At 50.0% G+C, this 17948-nt stretch overlaps 1 protein-coding gene across 1 annotated transcript; it reads left to right on the top strand.

Annotated features, from left to right (window-relative positions):
- Positions 1–9313: 9313 nt before the first annotated feature.
- Positions 9314–17835, top strand: FOXP3 (forkhead box P3). Its single transcript, XM_066249618.1, has 11 exons — positions 9314–9689; positions 10215–10319; positions 10413–10551; positions 10926–11013; positions 11082–11186; positions 12720–12807; positions 13015–13095; positions 13867–14017; positions 15100–15176; positions 16690–16791; positions 16997–17835. The coding sequence occupies exons 1-11, from the start codon at positions 9426–9428 to the stop codon at positions 17144–17146; spliced, it is 1350 nt and encodes a 449-aa protein (XP_066105715.1). The 5' UTR covers positions 9314–9425; the 3' UTR covers positions 17147–17835.
- The last annotated feature ends 113 nt before the right edge of the window (positions 17836–17948 follow it).

Here is a 17948-nt window from a genome sequence, read left to right as displayed (position 1 = left end):
GGAGAGACGAAACCCTCCCTTGGAGGAGCAAGGGGGCAGCATCCCTTTTTCCCACAACAAGGGCATGGCCCTGGCGGGGGCTGAGAAGCCAGACAGGCTTTAGCCCAATGATCTTCCTTTCCATTCTTGAAGCAGGGCCCTGATAGAGTCTTATGAGGCCTTTTAGAGGCGCTGGGGCCTTTAAGGGCATATGCCAAGAGCTGGTATTTTGCCTGATCTCTTTGGGCTCTGTCTGCCTTTTCCTGTTCCTCTAGGTCATTATAGACTTTAAAAGCCATACTTAGGAGATTTCATTGAGGGGTTTGAGGATCCTCCTCTGCTTATATAAACATTTTCCATATATCTGGAGCTGACTGGAAAAAGAAAGAAAGACAGTGTTATCAGCTGGATCAAATGAAGGAGGGTAGGAATTTGCAGGAGAAAGAGGTTTGGAGTGTGTTAAGAGGATTTGATAGATGGAACAGGTTTGACAGAGAAAGGGACGAGAGCATAGTAAAATAAACCTTATACAATTGCTCTTATGAAGTGAGTCTCATTCTGGCTCATGGTTTTTACCAAACATTCAGGAACCCACCGAGGAGCCTCCGCAGACCTAGAAAAGACACACACATATCCTTGGCCCCATAAGAGAACAGGGTCTGGCCCTTGACAGATTCCTGTGAGCAGGTCCCTTCATCGTACTTCAGGGAAGGCTTTCCTTGTTGGATTCCAGAGTCTCTGGACCACAGAATGGCCCTCTATATCAGTATTCAAGATTTTTTTAAGTAAAAAGAGCATGATAAAGAAGATTTGCAGGAGTTCCAAGGTATGATTGACTCCCCCTTTTTCATTTTTTATAATTGATTTTTAAGTGTTTGCTGGGCACGCTTTATGCCTTGACCCTGAGGATTGTAAGGAAATACCTGTCCTCAGGTTAATTCCAAAAGTCTGACAAAATATAGTAAATGCTTTTTCAAGTAACACTCTCATATTTTTCAAAACATTTTTATTCCATTGATTAACAGGCAATCTAGAGAGCACATAAGTCTGAAAAAATCCAGTACGACCCATAATTTATTACTCCCGACTATACTCTCCCCCAAAACTACTGAAAAATTTTACTTACTGTGCACACTCGGGGAGTTCCATCACCTGCCTTTAGTTTAGTTTTTCCTTCCTTAGGTCCCCTCTGTTCAGTCGCCACTTGCTGCAAACCAGCATGGCTAGTAATTCCAGGTTTTGAGTGGGAATGGCGCAGAATTAAGAAAATAGGCTTAAAGAGAAAAAGGATGAGCTCGGGAGGTCTCTTTGCAACGAAAGAGACAGCTTGCAAAAAGCAACCTTCCATTCCCCAACCTGCTTTATTTATAGGGCAAAGTGAGGCCATTAGCAAATCAAAGAGATCATTAAAGCAAAGTCACATTTCCAAGGCATTCCAAGAATTCTCACAAGTGCAGAAAACCCCCACCATACATAACATCTTAACTTCACAAAACAAAGGATAAAAAGAAACTTGCCTCCAATCTTTTCGAGGGACATAGGACAAGCATAAACAATCCAACACCACAGCTAACTTGAAGGTGTGGAAAAAATAGCCTTTAGCAACTTCACAGAACAAGTGAGGTGGGGGTTGGGCAGACTGTCAGCTTACTGCCAGTTCCCCACACCTCTGTCCCCCAAAATCTAAGCTGCAAAGACCCTATTGGCTTTCGATCCCCAACACATCTCTATTCCATTTCTTTCCCTGGTGTTTCCCATCCACACATAGGGCTTCAGTGCCTCTCTTTCTTTTCCCAGAGACCCTCAAATATCCTCTCACTCACAGAGTAGTGTCTCTGCATGCCTGAGATGCCCTCGTGATTTGAGTTCTTTTCCTTTGTTTGTTTTTTCCTAAAATTTGAGTTCATTTTCATTGTTTGTTTAAATACACTTTTTTTTAAAAAACTTGTTTCTCATGATCTCATTGATACCTCTCACCTCTGTGGTGAGGGGAAGAAACCATATTTTCAGATGACTCGTAAAGGGCAAAGAAAAAAACCAAATTTTAAAAATTTCCGTTTAAGTCTCATAATCAAGAAGAGGAAAAAAAAAAAGAAGAGGAGAAACAAGCAAGAGAGAGAGAAAAAACTATGAGAAACCCCCCCACCCCGTGATTATCAGCGCACACAGTCATCGAAAAAAAAATTGGATTATTAGAAGAGAGAGGTCTGTGGCTTCCACACCGTGGGTTTTCTTCTCGGTATAAAAGCAAAGTTGTTTTTGATATGTGACAGTTTCCCACAAGCCAGGCTGATCCTTTTCTGTCAGTCCACTTCACCAAGGTGAGTATCCTGGCTCTCCCCGACCAGATGCAGGTCCAATGGAAGAGATATCAATGAGGTAGGTACTGGAGGATCTGGGGTCCTCCAGTATAGTCCAAATGCATGCAGCTACTGTGGTCCTCATCAGGTAAGGTATTTTTTTTACAACAATAATAGTAATAATAAATGCCAGAAGACTGCTAGGTAAAGTACTTAATGTTTGGGTGGAGGCAAAGATAAATAAATTGATATGTAGATGGTAGGATTTTTTAAATATGTCGACAGTCAATCTTTATGAATTTCAGAGCTTTAAACACCTTGAAACACTATCCAGGTATAACTGGAAATTTCAACTACATCTCTCGCCTCTCTTCATCAATTCTCTCTTGGTATCTACTATCCCTCTATCTCTATTCACCGTCTCGCTCTTTCCATGTTTTTCTGCCCTCTCGTTCTCCATCTGCTTCCATGGCACTCAAAATCTCCATCCTTCTGTCTTTATCTGCCCTGTCTGTCTCCTCCAACTTGACCATACTCCATCTGTCTCCTTTCCTCAGCCTTTCTCCCACCATCTCTCCTGTTCTCTTATCTTGCCTTCCCCTGCTTACCTCCCCACCCATAACAGAACTTTATACTATTGACACTCAAAAATAGTGTGTTGAGTAATGCTAATGAGGACATTTACCTTTTATAAAAATGAGCATCTGCTGTGATCAATGAAGAATTGTGAATTGTAGGGTCAGGCTGAGGACTTAACTGAACTTGTCCTTGCATTGTATAAAAGGAGACCCTCCTGGGGGCACTTCATTGTCTACTGTGGTTTAACTGTGTGGTCCGACTCCCAGGACCGTGTGTGTGTGTGTGTGTGTGTGTGTGTGTGTGTGTGTGTGTGTGTGTGTCTGTCTGTCCAGAATCACTGTCCAGGAACAGAGCAGGCTGTTCCAGGTTCGGGTGAGCACGTCTCTACAGGCTTAGCCAGTGCTAAATGTTAACTATTAATATTTTTTAACCAAATTAGAATCATGCTGTCTATTGGCTTTGTTCCTGCTTTACTCAATTAATAGGAGCATTTTTATAGATTTTTGAAGTTGTCAACTTGAAGCCCGAAAAATTGTTTCAACATATGATCTTACATGGCTGTCAAAACCCCACATTGTCATGAACCATAATTGGTTCGACCAAATTCCCATCATTGGACATTCGGGTTGTTTTTAGCTTTTCCCCCTAATCATCCCTGATTAGTCCCTTGGTTTCCTGAAAATGGAGTTACTGGAGCAAAAGATGTGTGCATTTTTAGGGTTTCTGACCCTCTCTGCAAATTGTTCTTCCAAAAGGTCATCCTGTTTTATGTTCCCTCTACTCAAGCTAACCCTGTGTGGGTATTATCATTTTGTAATCTTTTCCCAACCTAACAGGTAAGAAAAATATTACTTACAACATTATTGAAATTTATATTCTTTGATTACTTAGATCACTTATACTGTTTATTGACCACTTGTGCATTTGGGGGTCTGGTGTCCTTCATTCTAATAGAGTGTTTATCTTTTTTTCTTATTGATTTATTATAGCTCTTTATTTAGAAAGAATATGAACCTTCCATCATTCATTCATATATAGCAAATACTTGCTTTTTCTATTTGTTCGCGATGTTTTGCGATACTTGTGATGTTTTTATATAGTCAGATAGGTTAGTCTTTTCTTCTGTGGTTACTGTCTCTGGTTTTGTGCTTAGAAAGTCCTTTCCCACTTGAAAATGAGATAAATGTTCACAAGTGTTGGCTTCTAATCTCTTTTATGGCTTCATTTTTTCCATTTACTGTAGAGGTTAAGAGTGTGGGTACTGGAGCCAGACTGTCTGGAACAAACGGAGCCTTACCCCAGGCTATCTGTGTACTTCTTAGCAAGGCATTTATACTCTCTGCACCTCCATTTCCTCATATATACTGTGATGATTAGAGTATCTACCTCAAAGGTGGCTGTGAGGATTAGATCTATTAACCATGTTAAATGCTTAGCATAGGACCTGGAATACAATAAATCCAAGAATTTATTTTAGGGTATATGATGATGCTGACATTTCAAACTGGGCAGGGAGGAGTTAGTGGAAAAATGAATTGATTATTCATTCAATAACTTTTATTTTAACCTTAATTATCCCAGAAACATGTGCTAAATAATCTAGCCTACACATCCCCCCGTTTGAAATGCCACGTTCATCATGAACTCCATTCCCTCTAACCATGTGTCTGTGTTTGAGCTTTCTGTTCTGTTCCTCAGTGGCTGTTTGGTAGCTGAGCCACACTGCTTTTCTGATTGTTGCTTTGCAATAGAACAATGCAATTCCCAGCCCTAGGGGTAGCCCCCACCCTGGCCTTTGTTATTCCTCATCATTTAAGGCAGCATCTGTTCTTCCAGCCAGAGGCCAGCAACCGTTATTTTGGGGGGTATCTCTCTCTCTCTTTCCATATAGATATAGATATAGATGAGTCCCCCCACAAACACTCTGTCTCTCTTTCTCTGAGCATCTCTCACTGTGTCTCTCATTCTTTTTGTCTCTCACTCTTTGTCTCTATCTCATATCATATCTCTCCCATCTCTTTCTGTATCTCTTGTTCTCTATGATCTCTCTATTCCCCTATGTCTCTTTGTTTCTGTCTCTCTTTGTCTCTATGTATCTCTATTATCCCTCTCTCTGTCCTCTGGATAGAGTGGCAGTTGTCAACTGAAAGCCCTACAGACACCTAAGAACTCACCCTGACACAGAGTGAAAGGGCCCTGGCCCTCCCTCACCTATTCCATCCTTTCCCCTTCCCAGTGCACAAGAGGAGCAAATTGAGACCCAGAGATGGACGGGAGGGCCTCTCTCAAGTCCTCACAGAGATTCAGTGGCAGAAATAAGACCCAAGTTCAGATCTTCAGACTTAGTGGGGACCCTGGCTCTGTCTCTCTCTCCCAGTGTGGGCCTCAGTTTACCTCTCAGCACCCATGAGGGAGAAGAAGAACCTGGGCTGCCCCCCAGCTGCTGCCATTCCCCATTCTGCCTTCTCATAGGTGGGACCCTCACTAAGGCAGGAGGATCCACAGTAACAGTGTGGGGCTCGGCCTCCCGAAAGCTAGGCTGGGTGGGGCCCCAGGGCCCCATGGATCAGAAAGCTTTGTGGGCAGAAGGTGGTGTTACTGGGAGGACATCAGTCAATGGGTCTGGCTATGGACAGAGCTCAGCCATGTCCCAGAGTTGGTACAGGACCCTTCCAGAGAGCCTGGTAGTGGGATCTCTACCGGCCAAGGCTAGGGCTTTTCCTGCTCCCCGCCATGAAGCCCTCGCCAAAGGTACACCAGCCTGAACCTCCCCTGTATTCCCTCCCCATCTCTGGCTCATTGTCTGGGAACATTTTCCCAGCATAGACAAGGAGATGGAGGCCCTGCAATGTCCATTCACCAATCACTGACATTTTGCTAAGCATTTTCCACTATTAACTTTGGAAGATGGGTACTGTTATTGTCCCAATTTACATATAAGCCTGAGGAGAGTTGTAGCTACTTAATGGCAGAGCATAGCTCCAGGCTGGGGGAAGGAGAGAGGGTAATTATGACTCTCTTGCCTTCACAGAATTTAGAAGGGAGGCTGAGGGAAGGTTTAATTGTAATCCAGGCCTGGTAGGTGAAAACCCAGAAAAGTAGTGAGCTTTCTGTCCTTCAGGAAGTTCCAGTGCATTTGGATACCAGAGACACTGGCTTTTACATACTGAGAAGTTGGACCCATGGACCCCAGGGAGTCTGTGGGTTTGAGATTCTGGGATCCTTTGTATCTAAGAAATAATGTTCTGTGATTCTGAGGTTCTGGCATAGTACTAATTAAAGACCTCAAGAGTCTCGGTACCTGTGGGATCTGCATGGCACTTCCCAAGCATCAGATCTTGGGCTTATCCTTGTCTGAGAAAGGCCAGGTCTACAGGGCCCACGGCTTGTCATGGTGGCCAGATGGACGTCACTCACCACATCCGCCGGCACCCACATCACTCCACCTGGGCCAAGCCGGCTGCAGGATGGGCCAGCCAATTCTCGGAACGAAACCTGTGGGGTGGGGTGTCTGCCCCCTTGTCTTCCTCCTTGGTGCCGATGAAGCCCAGCGCATCCGGCCGCCATGACGTCAATGGCGGAAAAAATCTGGGGAAATCGGAGGCTCTGACAATGGGGCCCAGATGCAGACCCCGATATGAAAACACAGTCTATGTCCCAGAAACATCCTCCATGCATCTTCTGAGAAATAGTCAGAAAGGGACGCCCCAACAGACAGTGCAGGAAGCTGGCTGCCCGGCCGGGCCCTTCAGTACCCGCCCTCCAGTACCCCACCACCAGACAGACCATATCCATGTGGCCTTTCTGAGAATGTATCTATGCTTCCTTGAGTCAGGCCATTCCAGATATGTTTGAGGAGGAGATTTCTTATAAGTTCTGGCCAAGTGTCCAGGCAGCTTCAGAAATGACCATGGGCCAGCTGCGTGGACCAAGCCAGAGTAGTGGAAAACATCCACTCACTCACCAAAATTAGAACTGTTTGCTCAGGCTTCTGTAACAAAGTACCACAGACTGGGTGACTTAAACAACAGAAATTTATTGTCTCAGTTCTGGAGACCTGAAGTCCTAGATCAAGGTGAGACAGGGTTGGCTCCTTCTAGGGCTATGTGGGAAAAAGTGTTCACGCCTCCCTCCTAACTTCTGTTTGCTGGCAATTCTTGGCATTCCTTGGCTTATAGAAGCATCACCCTTACCTCCACCTTCATTCATTCACTCATTTCTTCACTCACTTCCTCATAGTCACTGACTTCTCTCGGGCCCTTGTTCTGCACCTCCACAGACTCAGGCTCCTGTTTCTCACACAGTAATGTTCTAACCCGCAGAGAAGACTAAGGATTGAATATCTGGATTTTCACCCCCACCCTCCTCAGCACCACAGCTCTGACAACCCCCATAGATTGAGAGCAAAGAAAGGAAGGAGCAATTGCTCCATCAAACCCTCCTTGTTCTCCCTCGGACTGTTCTTCGCAGCTGTGTGCCCACCCCTGTGCTGCAAGGTGGGGTGGTGAGGTATACACACACACACACACACACACACACACACACACACACACAGAGCCCCACAGCAGGGCCTGTGAAATGTGCATGCACAACCTTTATGGAGAAAGAAGTGAAGCTCTCAAGCCACCATGGGACTGTGAAATGATGCACCTGGGTGTCCCCTTTGGTAAAATGAAGGTTGGACTAGGCAGTCCTTCCAGTTCTGACTTCTTCTTAAAATGAGATTACAGTCCGACCTGTGGTGGCACAGTGGATAAAGTGTCGACCTGGAAATGCTGAGGTTGCCGGTTTGAAACCCTGGGCTTGCCTGGTCAAGGCACATATGGGAGTTGATGCTTCCAGCTCCTCCCCCCTTCTCTCTCTCTGTCTCTCTCTCCTCTCTCTCTCTCTGTCTCTCTCTCTCTCTCACTCACTCACTCTCTCTCTCTCCTCTCTAAAAATGAATTTAAAAAATTAAAAAAAAATGAGATTACAGGATTCTGAGAAACCAAGGCCCTTCTTGTTGAGGAGTGTAGGGTTCTGGGGCCATTATGGACAGCTTTCTGGATTGGGTTTGGGTAGGGGAAGAGGAGGAAGAGCGGGCATTCCAGGCAAGCCAAACAGCATGAGCAAAGGCTTGGAGGCAGGCTGTGGGTCAATTCCAGGGAGTGCTGGGTCAAGGAGTTCCCACAGGACCTGGCTTGAGAGAGCTTGTCTCTCCTCTCTGGCACCTGCCATGCCAGTTCTGTGCAGGGCCGACCCAGAGGTGACCAGACCCTGTCCCCGCCTGAGCTCCAGACTCCTGTACTCAGCTACCCACTCAGCACTTCCACTTGTGTGTCTAACGCCAGGCTTTTCGTGTCCATCCACACTTGGATCATCACCACCCTATCTAGCTCTGCTCCCCCCCCCCATTAGCCCCATCTCAGTCTCATTAGTTCTGTCCCTTCAACTACTCAGGCTAAAACGCAGAAGTCACCTTGACCCTTCTTCTCTCACCTCCAGATCCAAGGTACCAGAAAATTCTCTTGACTCAACCTTTCAAACATGCTCAGAATCTACCCACTTCTCACCATCTCCACTGCTACCATCCTGGTCTGTGCCACCATCATCCCTTACCTGGACTGTTGCAATAGCATCTTCACTAGTCCTCTGCTCCTGCCCTTACCTTCTTAGAGTCTGTCCTTCTCGCAGAAGCCGGAGGGATCTTTTCTGTCCATGCCCCCCTGCCACTCCCAGATATGCCCAAGTCATTGGGGTAAAATAATGCTCCCAGGAGAAAATCAGAGATCAGCCCCAGGGCTATCAGCAAAGGTTATGTGCCCGATGCCAGGTGCAGGGAGGACCAGAGGGCTCAGGCCTGAAGACAAGCCTCAAGAGTTGGGAGAAGAGCCTGACCAGGCGGTGGCGCAGTGGATAGAGCATGGGACTGGGACGCGGAGGACCTGGGTTTGAGAACCTCAAGGTCACCAGCTTGAGCGCGGGCTCATTGGGTTTGAGCAAGGCTCACCAGCTTGAGCCCAAGGTCGCTGGCTCAAGCAAGGGGTCACTTGCTCTGCTGTAGCGCCCCCCCCCCCCCGTCAAGGCACCTATGAGATATCAATCAATGGACAATGGACAACTAAGGAACCGCAACGAAAAATTGATGTTTCTCATCTCCCTCCCTTCCTGTCTGTCTGTCCCTATCTGTCCCTCTTTCTGACTCTCTCTGTCTCTGCCACACACACACAGAAAAAAGAGTTGGGAGAAGATCTGAGACCTACCCTGGCTGAGGTCCCACCATCTACCATGAACCCTCAGCTGCCCTCTGGAGGGAACATCCCCACCAGAGCTGTGCCAGCATGCACTGGCAGGACATGTGCTGGGCCTGGGCAAGTCTGAACATGGGGCATGTGTGCAGACACATGCACACTTATGTTCCTGACACTAATGTGTGTATTCATGTGTGTGCAGGTGCATGCACACATAACCAGAGCTGGGGTCCAGTTGTGGGGACTTTTTTTAGGACACATCTCAGCCAATGCCTGCTCTGACCAGGGAGGGTGTCCACAGTTCAGGTGTTTGAGTATGTTGCACACCCTGTAGCACATGTACAACTCCTTCTCCCTATGTCTCCACAGCCTGACCTCAGACAAGGACCCAATGCCCAACCCCAGGCCAGCCAAGCCCTTGGCCCCTTCCTTGGTGCTCACCCCATCCCCAGGGGCCTCATCCAGCTGGAGGGCTGCACCCAAGTCCTCAGACGTACTGGGAGCCAAAGGCTCGGGGGCAACCTTCCAGGGCCGGGACCTTCGAGGTGGGGCCCATGCCTCCTCCTCCAGCTTGAACCCCATGCCACCATCACAGCTGCAGGTGAGGCCCAGGGCCCAGGATGGAGCAAGCAGGGTGGAGTACCTGGGCCTACAGGTGCCGACCTTTACTGTGGCACTGGGAGGGGGGCCCGGCTGGGGCACAGGAAGTGGTTTTCTGGGTCCCAGGCAAGTCTGTGACTTATGCAGATGTCACAGGGCCAAGAAAGTCCCCACTTAGCAGGTCTCAGAGATTCAAGGTTCTCCCCGAACTCCCAATCCCTCTCTCAGTACAGGAGATCCTATTATGGTCCCACGGGCATGGCTATGTGTCCCCTTCCCCATGTGACAGAGGAGAGGGCTGGGGCCCAAGGACGTAAGATGATAAAGTTGAGGTCAGCTCTACCACCATTAATTGGTTGATCTTGAGAAAGTCTCAATCTCCCTGAGTCTGAGTTTCTACATATGTATAAAGGGGATGGTCATAGTACCTACCATGTGAGGCTATGGTGAGGAGCATATGAATTCAACACAGAGAACAGTGAGGATGGGGATGGCATCTCTCCAGCCTGCCTTCCCCCCTCCCCAGCTACCCACAGTGCCCCTTGTCATGGTGGCACCCTCTGGAGCACGGCTGGGTCCTTCGCCCCACTTGCAGGCACTCCTCCAAGACAGGCCACACTTCGTGCACCAGGTATCGACCCTGACTGGGCAGAGAGGAGGGGGCAGAGAGGTGGGGGAATTGGGGAAGGGGCCTGGCTGAAGCACAGCCTATATGTGTCCCCAGCTCTCAACAGTGGATGCCCATGCCCGCACCCCCGTGCTGCAGATGCGCCCACTGGACAGCCCAGCTATGATCAGCCTTCCACCACCAACTGCTGCAACTGGAGTCTTCTCTCTCAAGGCCCGGCCTGGCCTGCCACCTGGTAATGTCATACCCCACAGTTCCACAGAATCCCAGAGCCCCCAAGTCCTTGAATGTAAGCAGCGTAGGTTGCTAAATCATGGCCCTCAGGTGTCGGGTATCAGGTTTTATCATCTTGGAAACTCCAACCTCCAAAAAATGTCAGGCTCAGAACCTGAAAGATGCAGAGCGTCAAAATCACAGAAACACAGATCTTTGCAGTTAGTCAAAATGTCAGCACTTGCGAATGGCAGTCTTTAAGCTTCTCTGCCAGAAGCCTTGGACATAGAAACACCAGAGGTTCAAGAGCGTGGGAAGCTCACAAGGAAAGGCCTTGTGGGCCAAGCTCCAGAGCCCAGGTCATAGTCTCCAGAGGTGCCTTGTCCCCATCCACAGGGATCAATGTGGCCAGCCTGGAGTGGGTATCCAGGGAACCAGCACTGCTCTGCACTTTCCCAAGCTCCAGTGCACCCAGGAAAGACAGGTCAGTGGCAGGGCTGGGAAGGACCCTTGCCTGGCCATTTCGTCCTCTGACACCCTCTATTCCCCCAGCACCCTTTCGACTGTGCCCCAGGGCTCCTACTCACTGCTGGCAAATGGTGTCTGCAAGTGGCCCAGGTGTGAGAAGGTCTTCAAGGAGCCAGAGGACTTCCTCAAGTGAGTGACCCAGGCCCATTCTAGTCCTGGACCCCAGTTTGTGGATGTGGTCCAGGGTGCAGGTCTTAGCTCAGGCCTCATTCTGACAGGCAGTAAGATAAGAGGCAAAAGCTGGGACTGAGAATTCAAATCCAGGCTCTGTCACTCACTGGCTGTAAGGCCTTTGGTAAGTTATTTAGCTTCTCTGGGCCTTGGTTTTCTCATCAGTATATGGGTTATAATAGTGTGTACTATTATTTACCTCCATTTTACAGACAAAGAAACTATGGCCAAAGAGGTTAAGTGTCTTGATCAAAATCACCCACTTCTGACCCTGGCAGATTAGCTCAGTGGTAGAGTGTAGGCCCAGCCTGTGGATGTCCTGGTTTGATTCCCAGTCAGGCACACAGGAGAAGCAACCATCTGTTTCTCCACCCCTTCCCATCCTTTATCTTTCTCTCTCTCTCTCTCTTTTTCTCTCTGTCTTGCCCCCTCCCACAGCCATGGCTTGATTGGCTCCAGTGAGTTGGCCCCCTGGAGCTGAGGATGGCTTAGTGCCTCCACCTCAGGCACTAAAAATAGTTTGGTTGCTAAGCAACGGCACAACACCAGAGATCGGCAAAGCATTGCTCCACAGGGAGCTATCCAGATGGATCCCGGTTGGAGTGCATGCAGAATTCTGCCTCCCCTGCTCTCACTTAATTAAAAACAAAAAGAAAGAAAAAAAGATCACCCACTTCCTAAGAGACAGAGCTGGAATTTGAACCCAGGCAACCAGGCTCCAGAATGCACACTCCTAACTGCTTTGCCCTGCTACCCCTCATGCCAGCATACCAGCCTGATTTTATTGATTTTTTTTTTAAATTTTTTTTGTTGTTTTGTTTTTTAATTTTTTATTTATTCATTTTAGAGAGGAGGGGGGGAGAGAGAGAGAGAGAGAGAAGGGGGGAGGAGCTGGAAGCATCAACTCCCATATGTGCCTTGACCAGGCGAGCCCAGGGTTTTGAACCGGCAACCTCAACGTTTCCAGGTCGACACTTTACCCACTGCGCCACCACAGGTCAGGCTGATTTTATTGATTCTTCAAGTCCCAGCTCCTCAAAATGGCTGTTGCTGCCTCTCTTTAGCTTCATCACACACAGATACAACACACATACACACACGCACGTGCAAGCGTGCACACCTTCTTCAACCCTACCCAACTGTCAGCAGCAATTCAATGCATCCTGTCCTCTTCACCACCAGGCCTTCCCTCCACCTGGAATGCCTTTCCTGCTCTCACCTACCCGGCTGCTCCCAGCTTACCACCCTTCCAACATCATCTCCAATACCCTGGCCAAGCTCAAGTGGTGACCTCAGGCCCAACACAAAGGAGATGCCAAGTAGCATGTGTTGAAGGAATGATGGGTGTGAGAGGAAAACTGAGGTAGAGGGTTGGGAGGCTGAGTATCTGAGGAGAGACCTCCCAGAGGGTCTGAGCCCTCCCCACTCAGAACATTGAGCTAGGAAGCCAGCTCCACCATGGTCACCTGCATGGAACCTTCCCCTCCCCAGGCACTGCCAGGCAGACCATCTCCTGGATGAAAAGGGCAGGGCAGAGTGTCTTCTCCAGAGGGAGGTGGTGCAGTCTCTGGAGCAGCAGGTGATGTGGGGCAGGGTTTGGTGGCGGGGGAATGGTGCATGTGCATGAAACTTATGTCCAGCCTGGGTCAGGAGCCAAACTCACCCTGGATGGGGGGAGCATCAAAGGAAGAGGGGGAAAGGAAACTCGCAGGGAAGACCACAGCCTGAGCAAAGACATGGTGGGAAAAGCCTAGGCTGAGTTCTCCCTTTGTACCTGTCCTCACAGCTAGTGCTGGAGAAGGAGAAGCTGGGTGCCATGCAGGCCCACCTGGCTGAGAAGATGGCCCTGACCAAGGCTTCATCCATGGTAAGCCACCCCATGCCTAATAGCGACACAGACTGCTAGGGCAAGGGCACAGGGGACAGGCCTGGCAGGGTGCAGAGGACTTATCCTTATACCCTGGGATCTCTGGGTCCCTGTTCCCAGCTCCAAACATGCCCAGACCTAAGAATCTATCCCCCTCCACTTACAAATCCTCTGACCCTAAGCTATTGAAACATCGTCATTGTTTCCAAAGCAACAGCAAATAGTCACTGAATGCAGATCATGTGCCATTGGCAAGGAAAGACTGGCTATGTAACTCGCTGGACACAGGGTAAAATGAAAATGCAGGGCTCGAATTTAAAAATGGCAACCACCAAGCATTAAACAAAGTGCAGGGCTCTATGTGGCTGTGTACATCACATGCCCACCAAGCGGGCCCTGGGTACTGCTTCTGATCACTTTGCTGGTATGAACTTATTCAGTCCTCACAGTGCCACTGTCATGTAGGCATTGCTATCAATCCAAACCCACAGATGAGGAAAATTGAGGCCAGGCAGATTTAAGTGACTTTCCCAAGGTTGAGTAGTAGAGAAGCCCAATTCAACAACCCCAGCTCGGGACCCCAGCATTGGTGAGCTACACACACTAGTGCCCACACCATACCCTGATAAATATGGCTCATGCTGCTTTGTGGGAGTACAGTCTTTGTGGGAAGGCTGGAATTGAGAAGAGGGTGCCCTTTCCTTTTAAAACACTTAAAGTGGGAAGTTTTAGCCTTTAGGTCACCAACCTCTCCCTTTCCCCCTCCCCCAGGTGTCATCTGACAAGGCCTCCTGCTGCATTGTAGCTGCTGGCACTCCTGGCACTACCACTCCAGCCTGGCCTGGCCCCCAGGAGGGCCCTAATGGCCTGTTTGCTGTGCGGAGGCACCTCTGGGGCAGCCATGGACACAGCACATTCCCAGGTAAGGATGCTCCGTGTTCTACATGGTGTCTGTCTCGAACCCCTAATCCCCAAACTGGCATGTGATGAGTGGAGCTCTACACTGCTCTTCCCCACCACTCAGCCTTTGGGGAAACACACCTGCTTGCAAAAGCTTCCTCTCAGGGTTTCTGTGACCTGCAAGCTCCTGTTAGGGCCTCAGATGTTTAGCCCTGCCTCCCCTGCAGATCGGGGAGGGATCAGGGCTCCCTCGCTATTCTAGGGATTGAGGCTTCAGCTATTCCATTTGGTTATCAGAATGGAGAAGGGAGGGAATTATGTAATATCCAGGGACTCTCCCTCCCACCGCCAAGGGAAAGTGAGGTGATTCACCCACACTCACTGATCCCCTGCTACCCAAAAGGCCTGGGCTGTGGGCTTAAGAGGGATTAGGGTCCTTGAGTATCATCCTGGTTCTGCCACTTAACCAGTTACATCCTTTTGGTGTGCAAGTTACTTCCCCTGTTTTGTTTTTGTTTTTGTTTTTTGTTTTGTTTGGGGTTTTTGTTTTTGTTTTTTTTTGTGTGTTTTTCTGAAGCTGGAAACGGGGAGAGACAGTCAGACAGACTCCCGCATGCACCCAACCGGGATCCACCCGTCACGCCCACCAGGGGGCGATGCTCTGCCCCTCCGGGGCGTCGCTCTGCCACGACCAGAGCCACTCTAGCGCCTGGGGCAGAGGCCAAGGAGCCATCCCCAGCGCCCGGGCCATCTTTGCTCCAATGGAGCCTTGGCTGCGGGAGGGGAAGAGAGAGACAGAGAGGAAGGAGGGGGGGTGGAGAAGCAAATGGGCACTTCTCCTATGTGCCCTGGCCGGGAATCGAACCCGGGTCCCCCGCACGCCAGGCCGACGCTCTACCGCTGAGCCAACCGGCCAGGGCCCCTTCCCTTGTTTTTAACCTCAGGAAGAATAAGCCCCATTTTGGTGTGATTGGTACAGAGAGTAAGTGATACAAGTTACGTCCAGTGGTCAGCAAACAGTAACTGTGATCGTGGAAAGAGTGGAGGGTAGGAGAGGGAGTGAGGAGGTTCAGATGATGCCTGACTCTTCTCCCCCTTGGACAGAATTCTTCCACAACATGGACTACTTCAAGTTCCACAACATGCGGCCCCCATTCACCTACGCCACCCTCATCCGCTGGGTAAGCAGGGCAGCTCAGGCCAAGGAGAAGGAAGAGAAAGAGGGGGTGGAGACCTGCCTCCCAAACGCCCAGCCTCCCTCTGGCACCCCCAGGGAGGGCTCCTGCATGTAGAAACCCATGCCTCACATGTGATCCCTCATACTGGCTTCTCCCCAGATCTGCCCCCAAACCCAAACCTAAACCATCATCCATACTATAAGGCAAGGCAACTTCAGGCCCTTAAGCCCACTGCTTTCCTGATTTCCACCTTAACCACATACCTGTCTGCCTTCTGGACCTATAAAATCACCCGAAAACTAACCTGATCTCTGCCCTTTGCTCTAACCCCTAGCCAAGTGTTACCCTCCTTCCCCAGCCCCGCTGTGCCCCAGTACATCAACACATCCCCCAGCTGAACCTCTTCCTTAACCTCTTCCTTGAAACAGCTACCTCACCCTTAACCTAACCCCATCCCAACCTCTTCATCTGAACCTCCCTAATGCCTTCCGAAATCCTTCACCAGAGCCCAGCCAGACGGTCATCTTAGACCACAGCTGACACCAAACCTGAACCTTAACTTAACCTCTTCAGAGGTCCCCAAACTTTTTACACAGGAGGCCAGTTCACTGTCCCTCAGACCATTGGAGGGCCGCCACATACAGTGCTCCTCTCACTGGCCACCAATGAAAGAGGTGCCCCTTCCGGGAGTGTGGCGGAGGGCCAGATAAATGGCCTCAGGGGGCCACATGCGGCCCGTGGGCCGTAGTTTGGTGACGCCTGCTACGTGATTCCACACAGTCCCCTACCTGGCCCCATCCTGACCCTAAACCTTACTGCAGCTGTAATCACTGCCGCTAAACTTAATCCCATTCCTAGATCCAAACAAATCGAATTCCCTGACCCTTAGCCTCACTCCACACCTAACCCCAGCCCTGCCGCTTAACTATGCACAACTAACATCAACTTCACAACTAACTTCATTCTTGACCCTGAACTTAACCACATCCCTGACCCATAAAATAACTACTGTATATAATGAGGCCCACCTCTGACTCCTGACCTAATGCTACACAGTCCTGTCATGTCCCCATGAACATGTTCATGTCCCCATGAACAGTCCTAGTGTCCTAGTCCATCCCTAACCTGAATCTAACCAACCTCTTCTCCGACCTTTAGCTCAGTCTGGCCCTTCATGCCGTCCAAATCCTTAAGTTGATCCCATTTCCTGGCCCTTAACCATCCCAGACCTTGAAAACTCACCCCTATAGGGGACCCCACTCTAACTCCACCCCAGATCTTTAACCTAAATCCAGCCCTGACCCTAGCCAGACCCTGCTCCAGCCTCAGCCCTGATCCTTTACCTAACCCATCCCAGCCCACCCTCACCCCGCTTCTAACCGTCTCTGATCCATCACCGCCACACCACCCTCCCTCCCCTCCCCTGCCCCCACAGTCCCACCCCATGTCAGATGGCCCGGGTGGGCCACTATGCCCCTCAGCCCAGCTTTAAGGGAACATGTCCCCTTACTCCCAGGCCATCCTGGAGGCTCCCGAGAAGCAGAGGACACTCAATGAGATCTACCACTGGTTTACACGTATGTTTGCCTTCTTCAGAAACCACCCTGCCACCTGGAAGGTGAGTGCCTCTGGAGGTGACAGGGCTGGGATGGCCTCAAATACCACCCTGGTGCTGGGCCAAGCTGGACAACCTTGGGCTGGGCTTGCAAATATGATGGGAAGGGGCAGGAGGTCGGTTTTGGGTGAGGACTGCTGACCTCAGAGGATGACCACCCGCTTGTTTCCCCCACCCCTGGCCTGATTGGCTGGCCCTCCACCCACAGAACGCCATCCGCCACAACCTGAGCCTGCACAAGTGCTTCGTGCGAGTGGAGAGTGAAAAGGGGGCTGTGTGGACCGTGGATGAGTTTGAGTTCCGCAAGAAGAGGAGCCAGAGGCCCAGCAGGTGTTCCAACCCCATCCCTGGCCCCTGACCTCAAAACCAAGGAAAGAAGGAAGGACAGGGGCCAACATGGGGGGCAGAAGCAGCCGGGGGCAGGGGTGACAGGTCCTGGACAGGCCTGCTGGGACCAAGTATGTGTACTGTCTTGCCTGCCAGGGACCTTACTACCCAGCTGACTACTCCCTGAGTCATATGCTCTGCACCAAGGCTGCTCGGAGGGGCCCCATCCCTGTACTCCCACCCCAGCCCCCTGCCACAGGCTGTCTAGGCAAACTGAGTCTTCACCACCAACCACACACACAACCTGCCTCAGTCACTCAGAGACAACCTTGGACTAGAGAACACACAGATGATCACAATCCTGTCCCTTGGACTCCATACAAACCCCCAACACAAAGAGCCCGTTTCAGTACACTCAGACAACCTCAAATCTGCAGTCACCCAATCCCACTCCAGTAGTCCTGTCAACCCACATACCTCACAACACACACCCACAGAAAGCCTCCAGGCCCCTAGGTGCAGTGTTACATGTGGTGTGCCTAGACATCCACACAGAAGCAGCCTCAGTGCCTTCAGAGTCTCCGGTCCTAGAAAGCCACATGGGCACATACCAGTCACACATAGTCCCACGTAGCTCCTAACACAACCGCTCAGTCACACAGCCCATTAGAACTCACCTGAACACCACACACATACATGCACTCACACAGCACCTCAGTAGGTCTCCTGATTCCTATGCAGACACAGACGGCCACATACATTGACTCGCCAAAATGTACCATGTCTCACCTGCTACCCACCCTCTGGCCCGCCCTGAACCCTGTGCCCATCCA

Source organism: Saccopteryx bilineata, chromosome X, assembly GCF_036850765.1.
Source record: "Saccopteryx bilineata isolate mSacBil1 chromosome X, mSacBil1_pri_phased_curated, whole genome shotgun sequence".
Lineage (NCBI taxonomy): Eukaryota > Metazoa > Chordata > Mammalia > Chiroptera > Emballonuridae > Saccopteryx > Saccopteryx bilineata.
Note: the sequence above shows the minus strand (reverse complement) of the source record. Positions and strands in the feature narration are given on the sequence as shown.

Bases quoted from the DNA above. Each gene is read 5' to 3' on its own strand.
- FOXP3 (XM_066249618.1), top strand. From the start codon at position 9,426: ATGTACAACTCCTTCTCCCTATGTCTCCACAGCCTGACCTCAGACAAG. The intron at 9,690-10,214 runs GTGAGGCCCAGG...CCCCCTCCCCAG, and splicing joins TGCCACCATCACAGCTGCAG to CTACCCACAGTGCCCCTTGT. The intron at 11,187-12,719 runs GTGAGTGACCCA...TCCCCTCCCCAG, and splicing joins GAGCCAGAGGACTTCCTCAA to GCACTGCCAGGCAGACCATC.